The 12,454-nt window shown below is 41.3% G+C and overlaps 3 protein-coding genes across 7 annotated transcripts in view; 2 read left to right on the top strand and 1 right to left on the bottom strand.

The window, feature by feature from the left end:
• The window catches only part of LOC105567570, a 9,193-nt gene extending 4,752 nt beyond the window's left edge, over positions 1 to 4,441 (top strand). For 2 of the 4 annotated variants that reach the window (XM_012022517.1, XM_012022518.1), the window contains 3 exons: positions 254 to 1,657; positions 1,753 to 2,693; positions 3,308 to 3,724. In XM_012022517.1, coding sequence (XP_011877907.1) covers positions 254 to 1,657; positions 1,753 to 2,693; positions 3,308 to 3,416 — 2,454 coding nt within the window. In that variant the 3' untranslated portion in view covers positions 3,417 to 3,724. Of the gene's footprint in view, positions 1 to 253; positions 1,658 to 1,752; positions 2,694 to 3,307; positions 3,725 to 4,016 lie in introns of those variants that run through there. The other 2 variants (XR_001009366.1, XR_001009365.1) reach the window with 2 other exon arrangements.
• An 877-nt stretch (positions 4,442 to 5,318) lies between these two features.
• Positions 5,319 to 10,550, bottom strand: LOC105567572 (ras-related protein Rap-2a). Its single transcript, XM_012022521.1, has one exon. It carries the CDS (start codon positions 10,525 to 10,527, stop codon positions 9,982 to 9,984), a length of 546 nt encoding a protein of 181 aa, XP_011877911.1. The 5' UTR covers positions 10,528 to 10,550; the 3' UTR covers positions 5,319 to 9,981.
• Positions 10,551 to 11,000: 450 nt separating this feature from the next.
• The window catches only part of LOC105567574 (phospholipid scramblase 2-like), a 21,631-nt gene continuing 20,177 nt past the window's right edge, over positions 11,001 to 12,454 (top strand). Inside the window, exon 1 of one of the 2 annotated variants that reach the window (XM_012022526.1) lies at positions 11,001 to 11,076. The gene's annotated coding sequence lies outside the window, so the exon portion shown is untranslated. Of the gene's footprint in view, positions 11,077 to 12,268; positions 12,389 to 12,454 lie in introns of those variants that run through there. The other variant, XM_012022528.1, reaches the window with a different exon arrangement.

Below are 12,454 nucleotides of genomic sequence, written 5' to 3' on the forward strand. Positions count from 1 at the left end.
ACGTTGAATATTACATTTTGGACATCTTTTATACATGCGTGTTCTCTGGGTACTCGTTTAGATAATTTCTCTGCTGATAAAAGGAAAATGTGTAATTTTGTGATAAATAAGAGAATAGCTATATTTAATGTATACATATACATATAGATAATGTTATTTATAATCATTATTACCTGTCAGATTATATATTTATATATTTAATAAATTTTACTTATGTTGCTCCGATTATATAAATGATATGTATACTATACAGATAATATGGCATATGAAGTTGGATGACTTACTGATTGAATCATTGATGCACATGCCATTGGATATATGCGTGGAGATTTTAGAGGCAACGGTCAGATGCTTAAACGAGCAGCAAATTGTGCAAAACAGACGCTTTGTTTTCCTTCTGATCTCTAAGTTGTATTACAAATGCAAATTGCTGAACGTAAACACGGTGTCGAAACGTGATATTGTAGAACTCGCCAATCAATTAGTAGCACACTTTCAGGCATTGCTAGATATTGTCAGCTCCAAATTTATAAAGTCATCTGACCCCGAAAAGTACACGAAACATGGTATTCTTTTAAAAGATTTGCTTCGTTGTGTCAAAACATGCATGAGCTACAAGAGTGAGTATTACGAGGAAAACAATGCTTTCTTGCGAGAGTTGAACATCACATATGGCAGTTTTAACAACTCTACGGCTCACCTTGGGAAGTTTCCAATCGATAAAGTACAAGCCATCGTAGAAGAACTGAACCAGGAATTATTTAAGCTACTTCAAGATCAAATCGAACAAATTGATTGCTTTGAGTTCATAGAGTGGGCGGAAGTCGATGATGAGGAAAACGTTATGATTTCGCTGCAGCGCGCTATTATTATCGAGTGCCACTGCTTTATGGAGTTCATGAAGCGCGATGAAATTTTGAACGAGAATCTGTTCCACTGCCTACAGCAGATTGTAGGTTCAAATAAACCAGCCGAAGAGCATATTTTATCTATAGAAGAAATTTGCTATAAGATAACGAATAGCCAATTGGATAAAGACATTGTTATGAGGGAACTGATGGAGCGTTACAAGAAATGGGACCTGATTGTACTGAATTTGTTAAACGAAAAAGCAAAACTGTTAGATATAAAGGATTTTAGTGTCCTACTTAAATATCTTCATTATATTTTTTCACCTAGAAGTACAAACATGTCTGATGAAGCGAAACACCAAGCCTACATATTGGTATTAAAGATCTTAATGCAGAAACGCCTATCAATTATGTACCATACTGTACTGCAATACACAGTACAGCACTTTCACGATAATCGTCTAACGTGTCTATTCAACAGCGAAGTTTTCAAGAAGTTTATAGAAAGTAACATAAACATGCATGATCAGGAGAAATTACGTTGCATTTTGATTTTTGTCATGTTGAATCCGAAGGTAGTGTTAACCACTCTAGTGAGAGTCATGTTAGGCAGTAGCAAACCAGAGTATCGAAATGTTATGTTTAAAAAGCCTCAGTTAGCTTATCTGCATACGTTTCTCACAATAAAATTGGACGAGCAAAATAGCTTGTTGACGTACCTTCTGAACGATGCCTGGTTAAATGATCACTCTACGTGGCACTACAAGCAATTTGAGAGTTTTATGAATGATATGCTTGAGACTGAGGTAATATATATATATATGTACATGATGTAATTGTAATTTTTATTTTTTAATGTTGGAACTGCATTTTTTTAAATCTTTACATTTCTTTTTCACAGGCAATCACTCCGGACGAACTGATAAACAATGTCTATATTCTCTTCCTGTCCACTGACGTTTTCAATTCCTCGAACTTGCTTTCCGTGCTGACACACATAAACTCTATCCTGGAGAAAAAGAAAGCACAGCGCAAACACAACGCATCACATACTGTAGACAAAACGAATTACACACGACTGATCATATCGTTAACCAAGAAGATGTCGACGATGAGAAAATGCAGCCCAATGTACTCAAGGGACACCGTGAACTATTTGTTGGACTGTGGAACGAGGATATTGAATCTTATATTCGCCACGATAGATCAGACTCCGAGCAATTGGAACGAGATTATTAGGAATAATCACTTTACAGAGCCAATCGACCAAATACTGGTGCCTTTACAGTTGCGGACAATGCTGCGTGGCACCGTGATTGATGTGATCCAGAACTACGAGAGACGTTGCAAGTATCAACCGCAGCACTCCTCCCAACTCGATCGGAGAGCGTTCTTGCGTCACATGATGCTGCATGCCACCGAGGCAGAGTATCAGAATTTCGCTCTTGAGATGACGACAATGTCTTCGGCCTACTTTGGTTGGACCAACGAATTGATAGCGTATGAGACCATATTGCAAATTACCACCGAGGCAATGCAACTCGCCTTAGCGTACACAGACATCTTTCCCAGAGACACATTTGTTTCGCTGTTGCGTCGCCTTCTACGGTATTGCAGTGCTCTCTCGTGTCTCAAACAAAAAGAATACAAAGAAGCGATCTACGATGTCCTATTAAAGACGCTGTTCGCTCTGAAAAGTATAGTCGGCGGGACGCAGTACGATAAGATGTACAACATTTTCCTCGAGCACATTGATAAAATGTACAAGTCGGATGAGATTGCAGTTTACTTTCTCAATCTCAAAGAGTTAATCGAGGTATACTTCGTACAATCTGAAGAGAGGTAAGTGGATTAGTTTTTCTTTCTTTTGTATTTCGTTTTTAAGGACTTTCGTTTCTTTTCAAGTTTGATTTCATATAAATCCTATTTATAAAATAACATAAGTAATAGAAGCTATAGATTGAGCTGGTCTTAATACCAAATAATATTTTTGCATATAGAACCGAAAGTTATTGTTGTACAGTTTACTGTGTTTAAAAGAAAGATAATACGTAAAGATATCATTTAGCACTAGCAGTAAGATCCAGCCCAACTGTTTAAGGCTCTATCACTTAAGTTATTTATGTACAAAACTGCCAAGTTTATATACGTATTAAAATTCTATTTATATTCTATTATTTAATTCCGAAATGGAATGATATATAAATGAATTTCTAAAGCTTTTATATTTCCAAAGACTATATATACATATAATATTCTAAAATACTTTGTTTCTAAATAATTTTCTGAATATTATTTATATGTACATATTCTAAATATTTCCTATGTATGTTTTCCACAAGAAACGAGAATATTTTATAGAAATATAATGTACTATAGCATTAGGGTAGTGTATTAAGATATTGAAGAATATAAAAAATATATTATAAAATATATATGTAAAATGTATGTTTTAGTGACATTTCAGACAAATTTTCGGCCTGTTCGACTTTACTTCCAAATGAGACACTTGAAATGTTCGTTTCGTACCAAGGCGTGTGCACATGCATTGACACTACTTCATAGAAAAAAACAACTCCGCAGATGATCATCGAGCAGATACGAAACCTCAGATTTCCAGGATTAGCTTCGAGCAAAGTACATATTTGAACATTCCATTTCTTTTAGGATAATTTTATACATAAGAGGACAAAAAACATATTATTCAATGTGTAATCCTTAAAATGACATATTGTTAATCGTATATTTTGAAAATTGTATAAGTTTTCCAGTAATATGAAAGCTAATTCTTTAAAGTTTCTATATGTATTAAGAAAAAAATTGTGATGTTATATGTTTCCTTATATCTATTTTTTTTATGCCTCCTTTTCAAAATTTTCAAAACATTCGATTAATTAATCGAATAAATTAGTCTGTAATGATTTTTGTAATTAAATTAGTTATCTTATAATATACTTACCGTTACATATCGATGAGATATATGAATCTGGTACACACGAGACGGAAAAAAATTTTAAGAGAACTTTTCTGTTTAATGAATAATATTATAACTGAATTTGTATATCTTAGCACTGTGCGTTTTTACATTAACGTTTTACTGAAACATCAATATATAGTTTTATATTGAATCTATTATTTATAGTATTTATTCAATATTATTTCTAGGTTGAAATTTCTCCGAAATATTTGGTTTTTACAGAAAAAACCATACTGAGTCTCCTGAAAAATTGTAATTTAAATATTGCAATTATAATACTTTTCATTACTTCCATTTGTATTTCGTATTGATTTTTATCTCAGGAAAGTACGGTTATTCTCGTGTTATCATCAATTATGTGATATATTTAGTAATAAGTTAGATTTTTTTTAGATAGATATGCAAGGAAACGGAAACAATGAGAGAGGCTTCTCAACTGTGCAAAAAGATTGATTCACATTCGACGATTTTTCCGTAGAGAAAAAATCGTCTTGACTTTTTATTGCAACCGAACCTGATTCTACCTCGTGTACATAATGAATAATATACATGTTATAAGCGCGTGACTCACAACTGATTAATAAAATACACGTGCAAGAGATACGAAATGAAATATAAAAAAATTTTTATTTAAAACGTATAGCGAGCCTCATTGAGTCTTTTCTTAATCACAAATGCGAAACTTTATCATCGTATAAACCAAATTACGAGTAATTCTCTAATAAATTCGATATCTTTACAACGGGAATATTATTATTTTGTGGACTTAAAAGTAATAATTTTTAAGTGATTTTCTGTAAATGGCTCAAGTTTTAACACGATGAGGAAAGATGTATACATTCAGATTTTTCGACGCAGGATCATATCTGATTGGTAGCAAACTACAGTTTAAAAGTTCTAACGCTATATTTGTGCGACAGTGCCAAATACTATTGCTATGATGAAAAATAAAACAAAGAAAATTGCGAAGAAAGAAAAAATGTGCATTACTTTGTGAAGGCTCTAAATTTCAATCTCTTGTAAAATTAAAACTTAAATGTTCAAACATTATCAGGCGGACAGAATCTAAAAGTCGATTTCTATGCTTTCACTATAAATACATTTTCATAATTAAAACAAATGTCTTGTCAATAGGGTAAAGAAAGAAACGCGGTAATTGTTTCCTGCCTCGAGAAATATCTGACGAATGCAAATATATAATTGCGACTTGCGAGTGCGTAGCTCATTCGCTCATGACTAGATCCTCATGTTGGTACTCCAACATAAAAGCGTATAAAACCTATCACTTCATTGTCCAGTTGATGAAAGACCATTTTACGATGCTCTTTGATCGAAAAGATTTTCAAGTAATCCGAGCATATTTAAAAATAATTATTATTAGCGAGCAATTTTTCACGTTCAAGAATCACCGAGGTAATTCGGATATATTAATAAAACAATGATAAGCGGACACATTTCGCTACGAACAGACGGAAAGAAAACAGCGACAGTAAATCAGTAAAAAGAAAATGATTCTGTATTGCAGCATTTTAGTTTCGCCTGCCCATGTGACTTTTCAAATTATAACAAGTTGCTACGCAATTATTAACATTCTACGCAATTATGCACGAAAGAGCGAGACTACACTTAACCCATTGTGCAATGCACATTTTCTTTTTCTTTTGCGAATAAAAGATATTCACTTTGAAACACTTCGCATCTTTTTCGGAAGTTTCAAGATAATTACCTTTTATTATTTATATATATATATTTATATATATATTTATATTTATATATGTATACTTCGACTCGCTATATAATATATTTACAGATTCTTCACATTGTAAAAAATATATATAACGCATTTCGTACTCAATATATCAGATATATATATACGCAGGTAGTAGTACTGAAAGGCCGATATACACATATCTAAATCGTGGTGTTTTTCTTGTCCTTTTTGTTCTCTCTTTATCTTTTCTCCAATTAATATGTGCGTGACCCGGTTGCACAACAAACGCGCAAAGTGTCTGCAACTGTATGCAAAATCGTTACGGCGTAACACGTCTTTGCATTATTGTATCTCATTTTCGATCCTTCTCTTCGACACGTAGGAAGATAATTGATTCGCCGATCGTAAGCAAAGTGAAGAAGAAACAATTCTGGTCCTTAGACGTATGATATGCTGGCCGACTCCAGGCATGGCGCAATCCTCTCTCTCTCTCTCCTTTTTTTCTCCTTGACGCTTCTCCGCCAGAGCGATAGCTCACCAAATAAAAATTATTCTGCTATTATTAGAAGTCTATGCCGTAGATCACCTCTTGCGGCAACGGTTTTCGGATACCGCTCTGGAAAAATAGCGCATGCAATCGCGTGAATTGGACGCGCGAGGAGGAGAGCGGCCTCTCTCTTTCTCTCGCTCCTCGTACAAATATATAAATAGATTTTTCAAGTATATCAAATACTTGGTGAGCTATCTAGGCGGACGACGGCCTTGTGCGTCCTTTGTGATCCGCGCCTCATCCGTGTACGTGTGTATGTGTGTCTAATCCGTGTTTATAAAACAGGGCGAAAAACGCAAGAAAGTGTGATACAAGTCAGGCGACGACGATCAAAACGCTTTGTAAAGAGGCCCTCCGATCGAAGCCGGGTGAAGACTTCGATTATTGTTATCCGATATACAAAAGGTGCGGAGTTACGACTACGGGATCACAGCGAGACTAAGAATTTTCCACGTTATTGTGACAAAATAGCGGGGCTTCGCGAAACCACCTCGCCCCGCGGCTCTTATCCTTCATCTCTCGAGATAACTTGCGACCGCGGTTTCCGGCGCGAATTCCTCGCCTGTTTTTTTTCTTCTCCTTCCCCCTTTCTAACACACCGGGGCCCGGAATAAACCTACGGAGAGCACCGTTCGAAAAAAAGTGCACCGAAAGGGTCTTTCGTCGTCTCATTCGAAGTTACACGCGTCTTTCTAAGTATAATATGAACGATCATCTCTTCCCGATACCTAAGAACGCTCTAACTACCAATCGTAGAAATACTGTACATCAGTTCATTCTCATCTTCTTTTTATTTTTTTTTGTTCTTCAACTCTCAACTCCCGCAATTTTTTCCGAAAGTTGGAAAATAGTATCGCGCGTGTACGACTCGGACGATACAATTTGCGTTAAAATTTCATAACGCCGCGTTACAAATCAGGATGCGGAGGCTGTACAAAATTACAAATGCACCTTGTCGCAGAAACGGGGACAATATCCTTCGGTAAAATTGGTAAAAAGGTCTCGAACGATTTTCGTCAATTCTTCATTCTCGCATTTAATCCTCGGATGTGCGCGGCCTTCCGATAATTCTCTCGAAAGCTCGACAAATTCGAATTAAGTATTGTCGAAAGGGACAGTTTCAGGCTCCTCTAAAAATTAAATACATAGAAGAGAAAACCGACTCGATCTCGGTGGAAACTGAGAGAATATCGAGAAGAGGTAAAAATAACTCTCGTGCGTCCAAGGATTAAATGACAATGCATTGAACAATGTATAATGAACGTTGTTACGCTGCGCCCGTCGAGAAGCGACATTTAACATTGAATAATACGATTTTAATCACACGAGAAAAATTACACACATTATCCAGCACGCTGGTCGCAGTCACACAATTAATGAAACGCTTTAAAAAATTCCGTCAAACTTTTCCGTTACAACAAACGAGGTGAAACTATAAAAGAAATTCCTATAACTTGTATATTATACCGGAAATGTACAATAGTTCACCGAAATTGCAACGCTTAGAAGTAAAAGGTACGAATATCTAAAGACAATTTACAAAGCGTAATTGTATTTAAGTACGCAACGAGAAACGATTGTGAAATAATTTGCAAAATAAATTCTATAGCCGCATCTTTAGAATCGCTTCACGCTGCGACTTCGGTGAAACGTGAAATTCTACGTTTCTAAAATAAGTGTGTAATTTTTTCGGAATTTTAAAATCGGCTAATTGTCCGCCAAGTAGAGTCGCTGGCTCTCTCAGCTTCTCTCGCATCCATCCGATCTCTTTTTACATTCAGAAACTCAACGACAGTTTCAGGCTGCGAGATTCTACGGATCTCTTCTCTTCGACAGCGATGCCAACAACGAAAAGTATTGTAACTACCTTTCCGAGCATTCACAGTTCTCTCTTTAAATATATTATCTTTTACGGGAAATTTTTAGCGAAACGCATTCAGATCCTGTGACTCTTCACAAGGCCTCGAGGACAGAAAGGACATTTTTGAAAAAACAAGTCTCACAGTCTTGCTCCATTACGATACTTTTCACATCGGTGTCATCGTTATGAGCGACGAATATAATAGCACGTACGTGATTTTGCAGTTGAAGGGATCAATGCGAAACCGGCGCACCTTCCGGAGATTTCTAATTCTACTATTGTGCTCTGTCATTGGTGTGTAAGATCACTCGTTTAAAGAACAAAACCGTCATCAATCCCATGATGATCGAGTGTGCAGTCTTGCGGCCTATGTAGTACAAATTTTTTTTTTAACCGTACAAAGCTTACAAATTACGAGTTTAGATTGACATCATTAGCTCTTTACGAAAACGTGTCTCCCGCAATATCCTCCGATACAATAATATTATCTGCAACGTTAGATTTCAACGAACTAAAGGCAAGTCTTCAGCTCTGGCTCTTAGTTTATTGAAATTCGATTTTGTAATCAACCGCGACATTGGTTTGCTCACTTGTTCGGCGCGCCTAAAGTTTGCAAATACGGTACTGCGCTTGTATCAAACAACTCGGAACAGACATTAAAGCGAAACAAAAGTAAGATATTAGTATTTGCTAGAAAATGGATCACAAGAAATCTCACAACAGCTGGGTTATCCGTTAACCACTGAGGTGTCGCGTACAAAACTACATTCTCAGTGCCTTTCCTTTTACGCACAGTAAAATAGCTCAATGTTAGGACTGTACAACCGACATTACAGGATGGTATTCGACCATTTGAAATATCTCGGAACATTTTTGGAAATCTGTCTGAGAAACAAATTTGATTCGAGGGGACAACAAACGTTACCGTTATAGAGCGGTCTCGCTCAAATCGGATTTGTTTCTGAAACACTTTTATCCTTAAGAACAACGAAGACATTTCAAATAATGAAATTAGGTGAGACACCCTGTGTTACAAATGTTTCATTCACTAACGTCTCGTACAAAAATGTTCAGACGGTATCTCGCTAATCAGCCTCCTTAGCTTAAATTAACACAGAACAATTGCACAGAGAAGAGTACTCTCGAAACCGAACCACTTTCGTCGAGTCAGATGGACTTGATCGCGTAAGCCTGGGCGCGACTGCGTACAAATTGTGCGACGCATGGGATTAAGCCCTCGGTCAAACGTTTGACTCGCTATCGCCGAACTTATCACCATGCTAGAACGAGCATCACAGTGATTCCTTCAAAGTCTGCGAATAACTTTTTATCTTTTCTGCGCGGCACCTAGTCTCGATTTGCCAGAACGCGAACCTACGTGCGATGGTTCTGTCTGAAATTGAGCAGAAAGCCGATAGATCGAGTTTGGTTTTACGGTTCTTCGACGCCTTCTCCTTTCGCGCGCGAGCGGAGTATTGGTCCTTTTGCCGAGGAAAAGCTACCTTTCGCTCGCTCTTTCTCTTTCCCTTAAATCCTATCTATATTATTTATATGTATATATGTATATATATTACAATAATATTACATACATAATACTATTCGCGTTATAATAAAATATCTGTGTTTAACGGTCGCCGCTCGCCGGACGGTCTTCCGAGAGTTAGAAAAGGGGAGAAGCGCAGTTCCCATTTTGGAAAATTCGTACAGCGTCCGACACAAGCTCGGCTCTGATGGGATGCGCGGCGCATCCCGAGGTCGCAGGGGCCTCCGAAGGATGGTTGTTCGAGGAAGAGGCTCCTCGAGGACGACGAAGCACGCTGACGAGGGGTCTGCCCGTAAGCCACTGTACACTGTATCCTCCCTCGACACGCTCCTCGGCAGGCCGAGCGGCAGCTGCGAGGGAAACGGTAGCGGAACGGCGTAGAGACGGGCCGGCGAACCCGAAGCACTGTACACACTGTACATCTCCATCACCTTAGTACGGTAATCCGCGGGTAAACAATCCGGGCGACGGTGGATTTTGATTAAGTATTAGAGGACGCTGCAACAGCAGTAGGTCTTCTTCTCCTTCTCGGGACTGAAGTTCATCTCGCGCACGATCTCGGCGAACATCTCGTTGACGTTGGTGCGGTTCTTGGCGCTGGCCTCGACGAACGGACAGCCCCAGAGCTGGGCGAGCTGGTGACCCTCCTCGGTGCCGACCTCCCGCTGGTGCTCCAGGTCCAGCTTGTTCGCCACGAGCAGCACCGGCACGCGCTCCGTGCCCTTGACGCGCGTGATGAGCTCCTTCATCGCCTTGATGTCCTGAAAGGTCTGGTGATTGGTCAGGCTGTAGACCACGACGAAGCCCTGGCCATTCTTGATGTACAAGTCGCGCATCGACGCAAACTGCTCGGTGCCGGCGGTGTCGAGGATCTCGAGCACGCACGGCGAGTTGTCCACCTCGATCTCCTTGCGGTAGAAATCCTCGATCGTCGGGTCGTACTTCTCCATGAAGCAGCCGGACACGAATTGGACGGTGAGCGCGCTCTTGCCCACCCCGCCCGAGCCGAGGACCACCACTTTGAACTCGCGCATCTCGCCGTTGTCGTCGCCGTCGCCGTCGGCACCTCCGCGCCTCCTTCTACGACGTCGCCACCACCTCCTAGACGTGTCCAGGACCGCGCCGGGCTGTGGAGCGCCGTTTCACCCGAGAGAAAGAGAAGGAGACCGCGAGAGAGACAGGCGCGGAGCAACGGGGAAGAGCGCGAGCGCGAGAGAGAGAGACAGACGGAGCGAGATCGTCGCACCTTCCCTCGCGGGCGACACTTTGACACTTCCACTGGGGCAGTCAGCTAGGCTATATGGGCGCGAGGCTTCTCCTCGCCCGCGTCCTCGTCTTCGCCTCGTCGTCGCGACGACAGTCCGCGCCCGTCCTCCTCCACCCGGCCGCGAACAAAGGCATCGACGAAACGGCGACGAGTCCTCTGGCTGGCGGACGAGAGTGAGACGGAAGCCGGATCACGCGAGACGAGAATCGACCTGCGCCGCCTCGTAGTAGCTGGGCTGCCTCGATATTACGGCGGGTACGCGGCTACGCCAGGACATGACGACACACGGGGCCCTCGCCGCACGTTCCACACGCAGGCACGTATATACTTGTACGACGACACGTACGACTCCCGTCTGTGCCTCGCTCGCTCGCTCGCTCGCTCGCTCGCGCTCGCTCGTTCGTCGCTCGCTCGCCCGTCCGTCCGTCCGTCCGCCCGCCTGCCCGCACCCGCCTGCCGTCAGTGCCGTCTACCTCCTCTTCCTGCCGCCTCCCACCCGCGCTCACTCGCAATCTGACGTGCGCGACGCCGCCATCTTATCGTCGCCGTCGGGCTTTTCTTCGAATGAGCGTCCCGTCGTCGCGCAGATCATCGACTGTGCGCGTACTCTAGATGTCCGTAGACCGCGCCTCGTAGCTCGCGTGGCTGCATACGGCGAATCCCCGTACACACGACGTGTATTTCGCCACCCGTTGGAGTGCCGGGCGGGACGAGCGACGGCGTTAGCGCGGCCTTGTCGAAGGTCTGACGCGTCCAGTTCCATCAATTGGATTAACTTTGATCACGGCTTAGGCCCGGTTTCACCAAACGTCGCTTAACCTTGATCTTGGTTTCGACTCTTTCTAAAGTAACAGTTGAAAAGGGACTACGGGCGAATTAAGCCGAGCTTAAAGTCGAACAACGTCGGTGAAACTTTACTCGCTAGGCTTTTCTAGTTTCGCGAATTGGAGAAAGATAAAAAAAGGTGAGGGAATCTGCGCTGATAGAAATGGACGTGTACTTCTATCAATCGACTAGTCTCGGCTTAACGCGCTTTTCATCTCTTTCTAATTCTTCAAGCTGAAGAAGAACACATTGATAGGAATAGACGTGGGTCGGCCGAAAGTCACCCTAATCGCCGCGACATCAGCCCATATTCTGGGCATTCATTCTGTATCTTGGACTACGTTTTCACCGAGGGTCAGAGTCGGGCTAGAGTAGGGTCAAAATCAGGTCAGAATCGAGTTTGGGGTGAGCGTTTTTACAATGGAAACACCAAATCCCAACCCGATTCTGACCCAATTCTAGCCCGACTCTGACCCTGAAATGTAGTCAATATAGCAAACGTGGTAAAAAAAGGTGCGGCTTTGTCCCTTTACTAAGGACAGTCGGGAAGAGACAAAGCTATACTCACTTTTAGCATTTTCACTGTAGTGTAAGATACAGAATTGACCCCCCGGAATACGGGTCTTTGCATAGACGCAAAAAAATCGCGTGACTCTTTTTTGCAGTGTCACCCGGCACATCGATGCCCGTGTGCGTACGCGTACGTGCGACGAGTTGAAAATAATTATTGGTAACCGGACTGTAATTGCCCAGGAAGCCCGTTTCAAATAAGCAAAAAAAAAAGATATCTCGCTCCGCAATAAGTAAGTACTCGCAAAGGAGCGAAGTTGCGCGCGATTTATTCGCGCGACGAGACGAGCCGCGGGAGC

This window comes from Vollenhovia emeryi, unplaced genomic scaffold (assembly GCF_000949405.1).
Source record: "Vollenhovia emeryi isolate VEMERY1.0 unplaced genomic scaffold, V.emery_V1.0 DF939136.1, whole genome shotgun sequence".
NCBI classification, from domain to species: Eukaryota; Metazoa; Arthropoda; class Insecta; order Hymenoptera; family Formicidae; genus Vollenhovia; species Vollenhovia emeryi.

Coding starts and splice junctions, on each gene's coding strand:
- LOC105567572 (XM_012022521.1), bottom strand. CDS start 10,527: ATGCGCGAGTTCAAAGTGGTGGTCCTCGGCTCGGGCGGGGTGGGCAAG.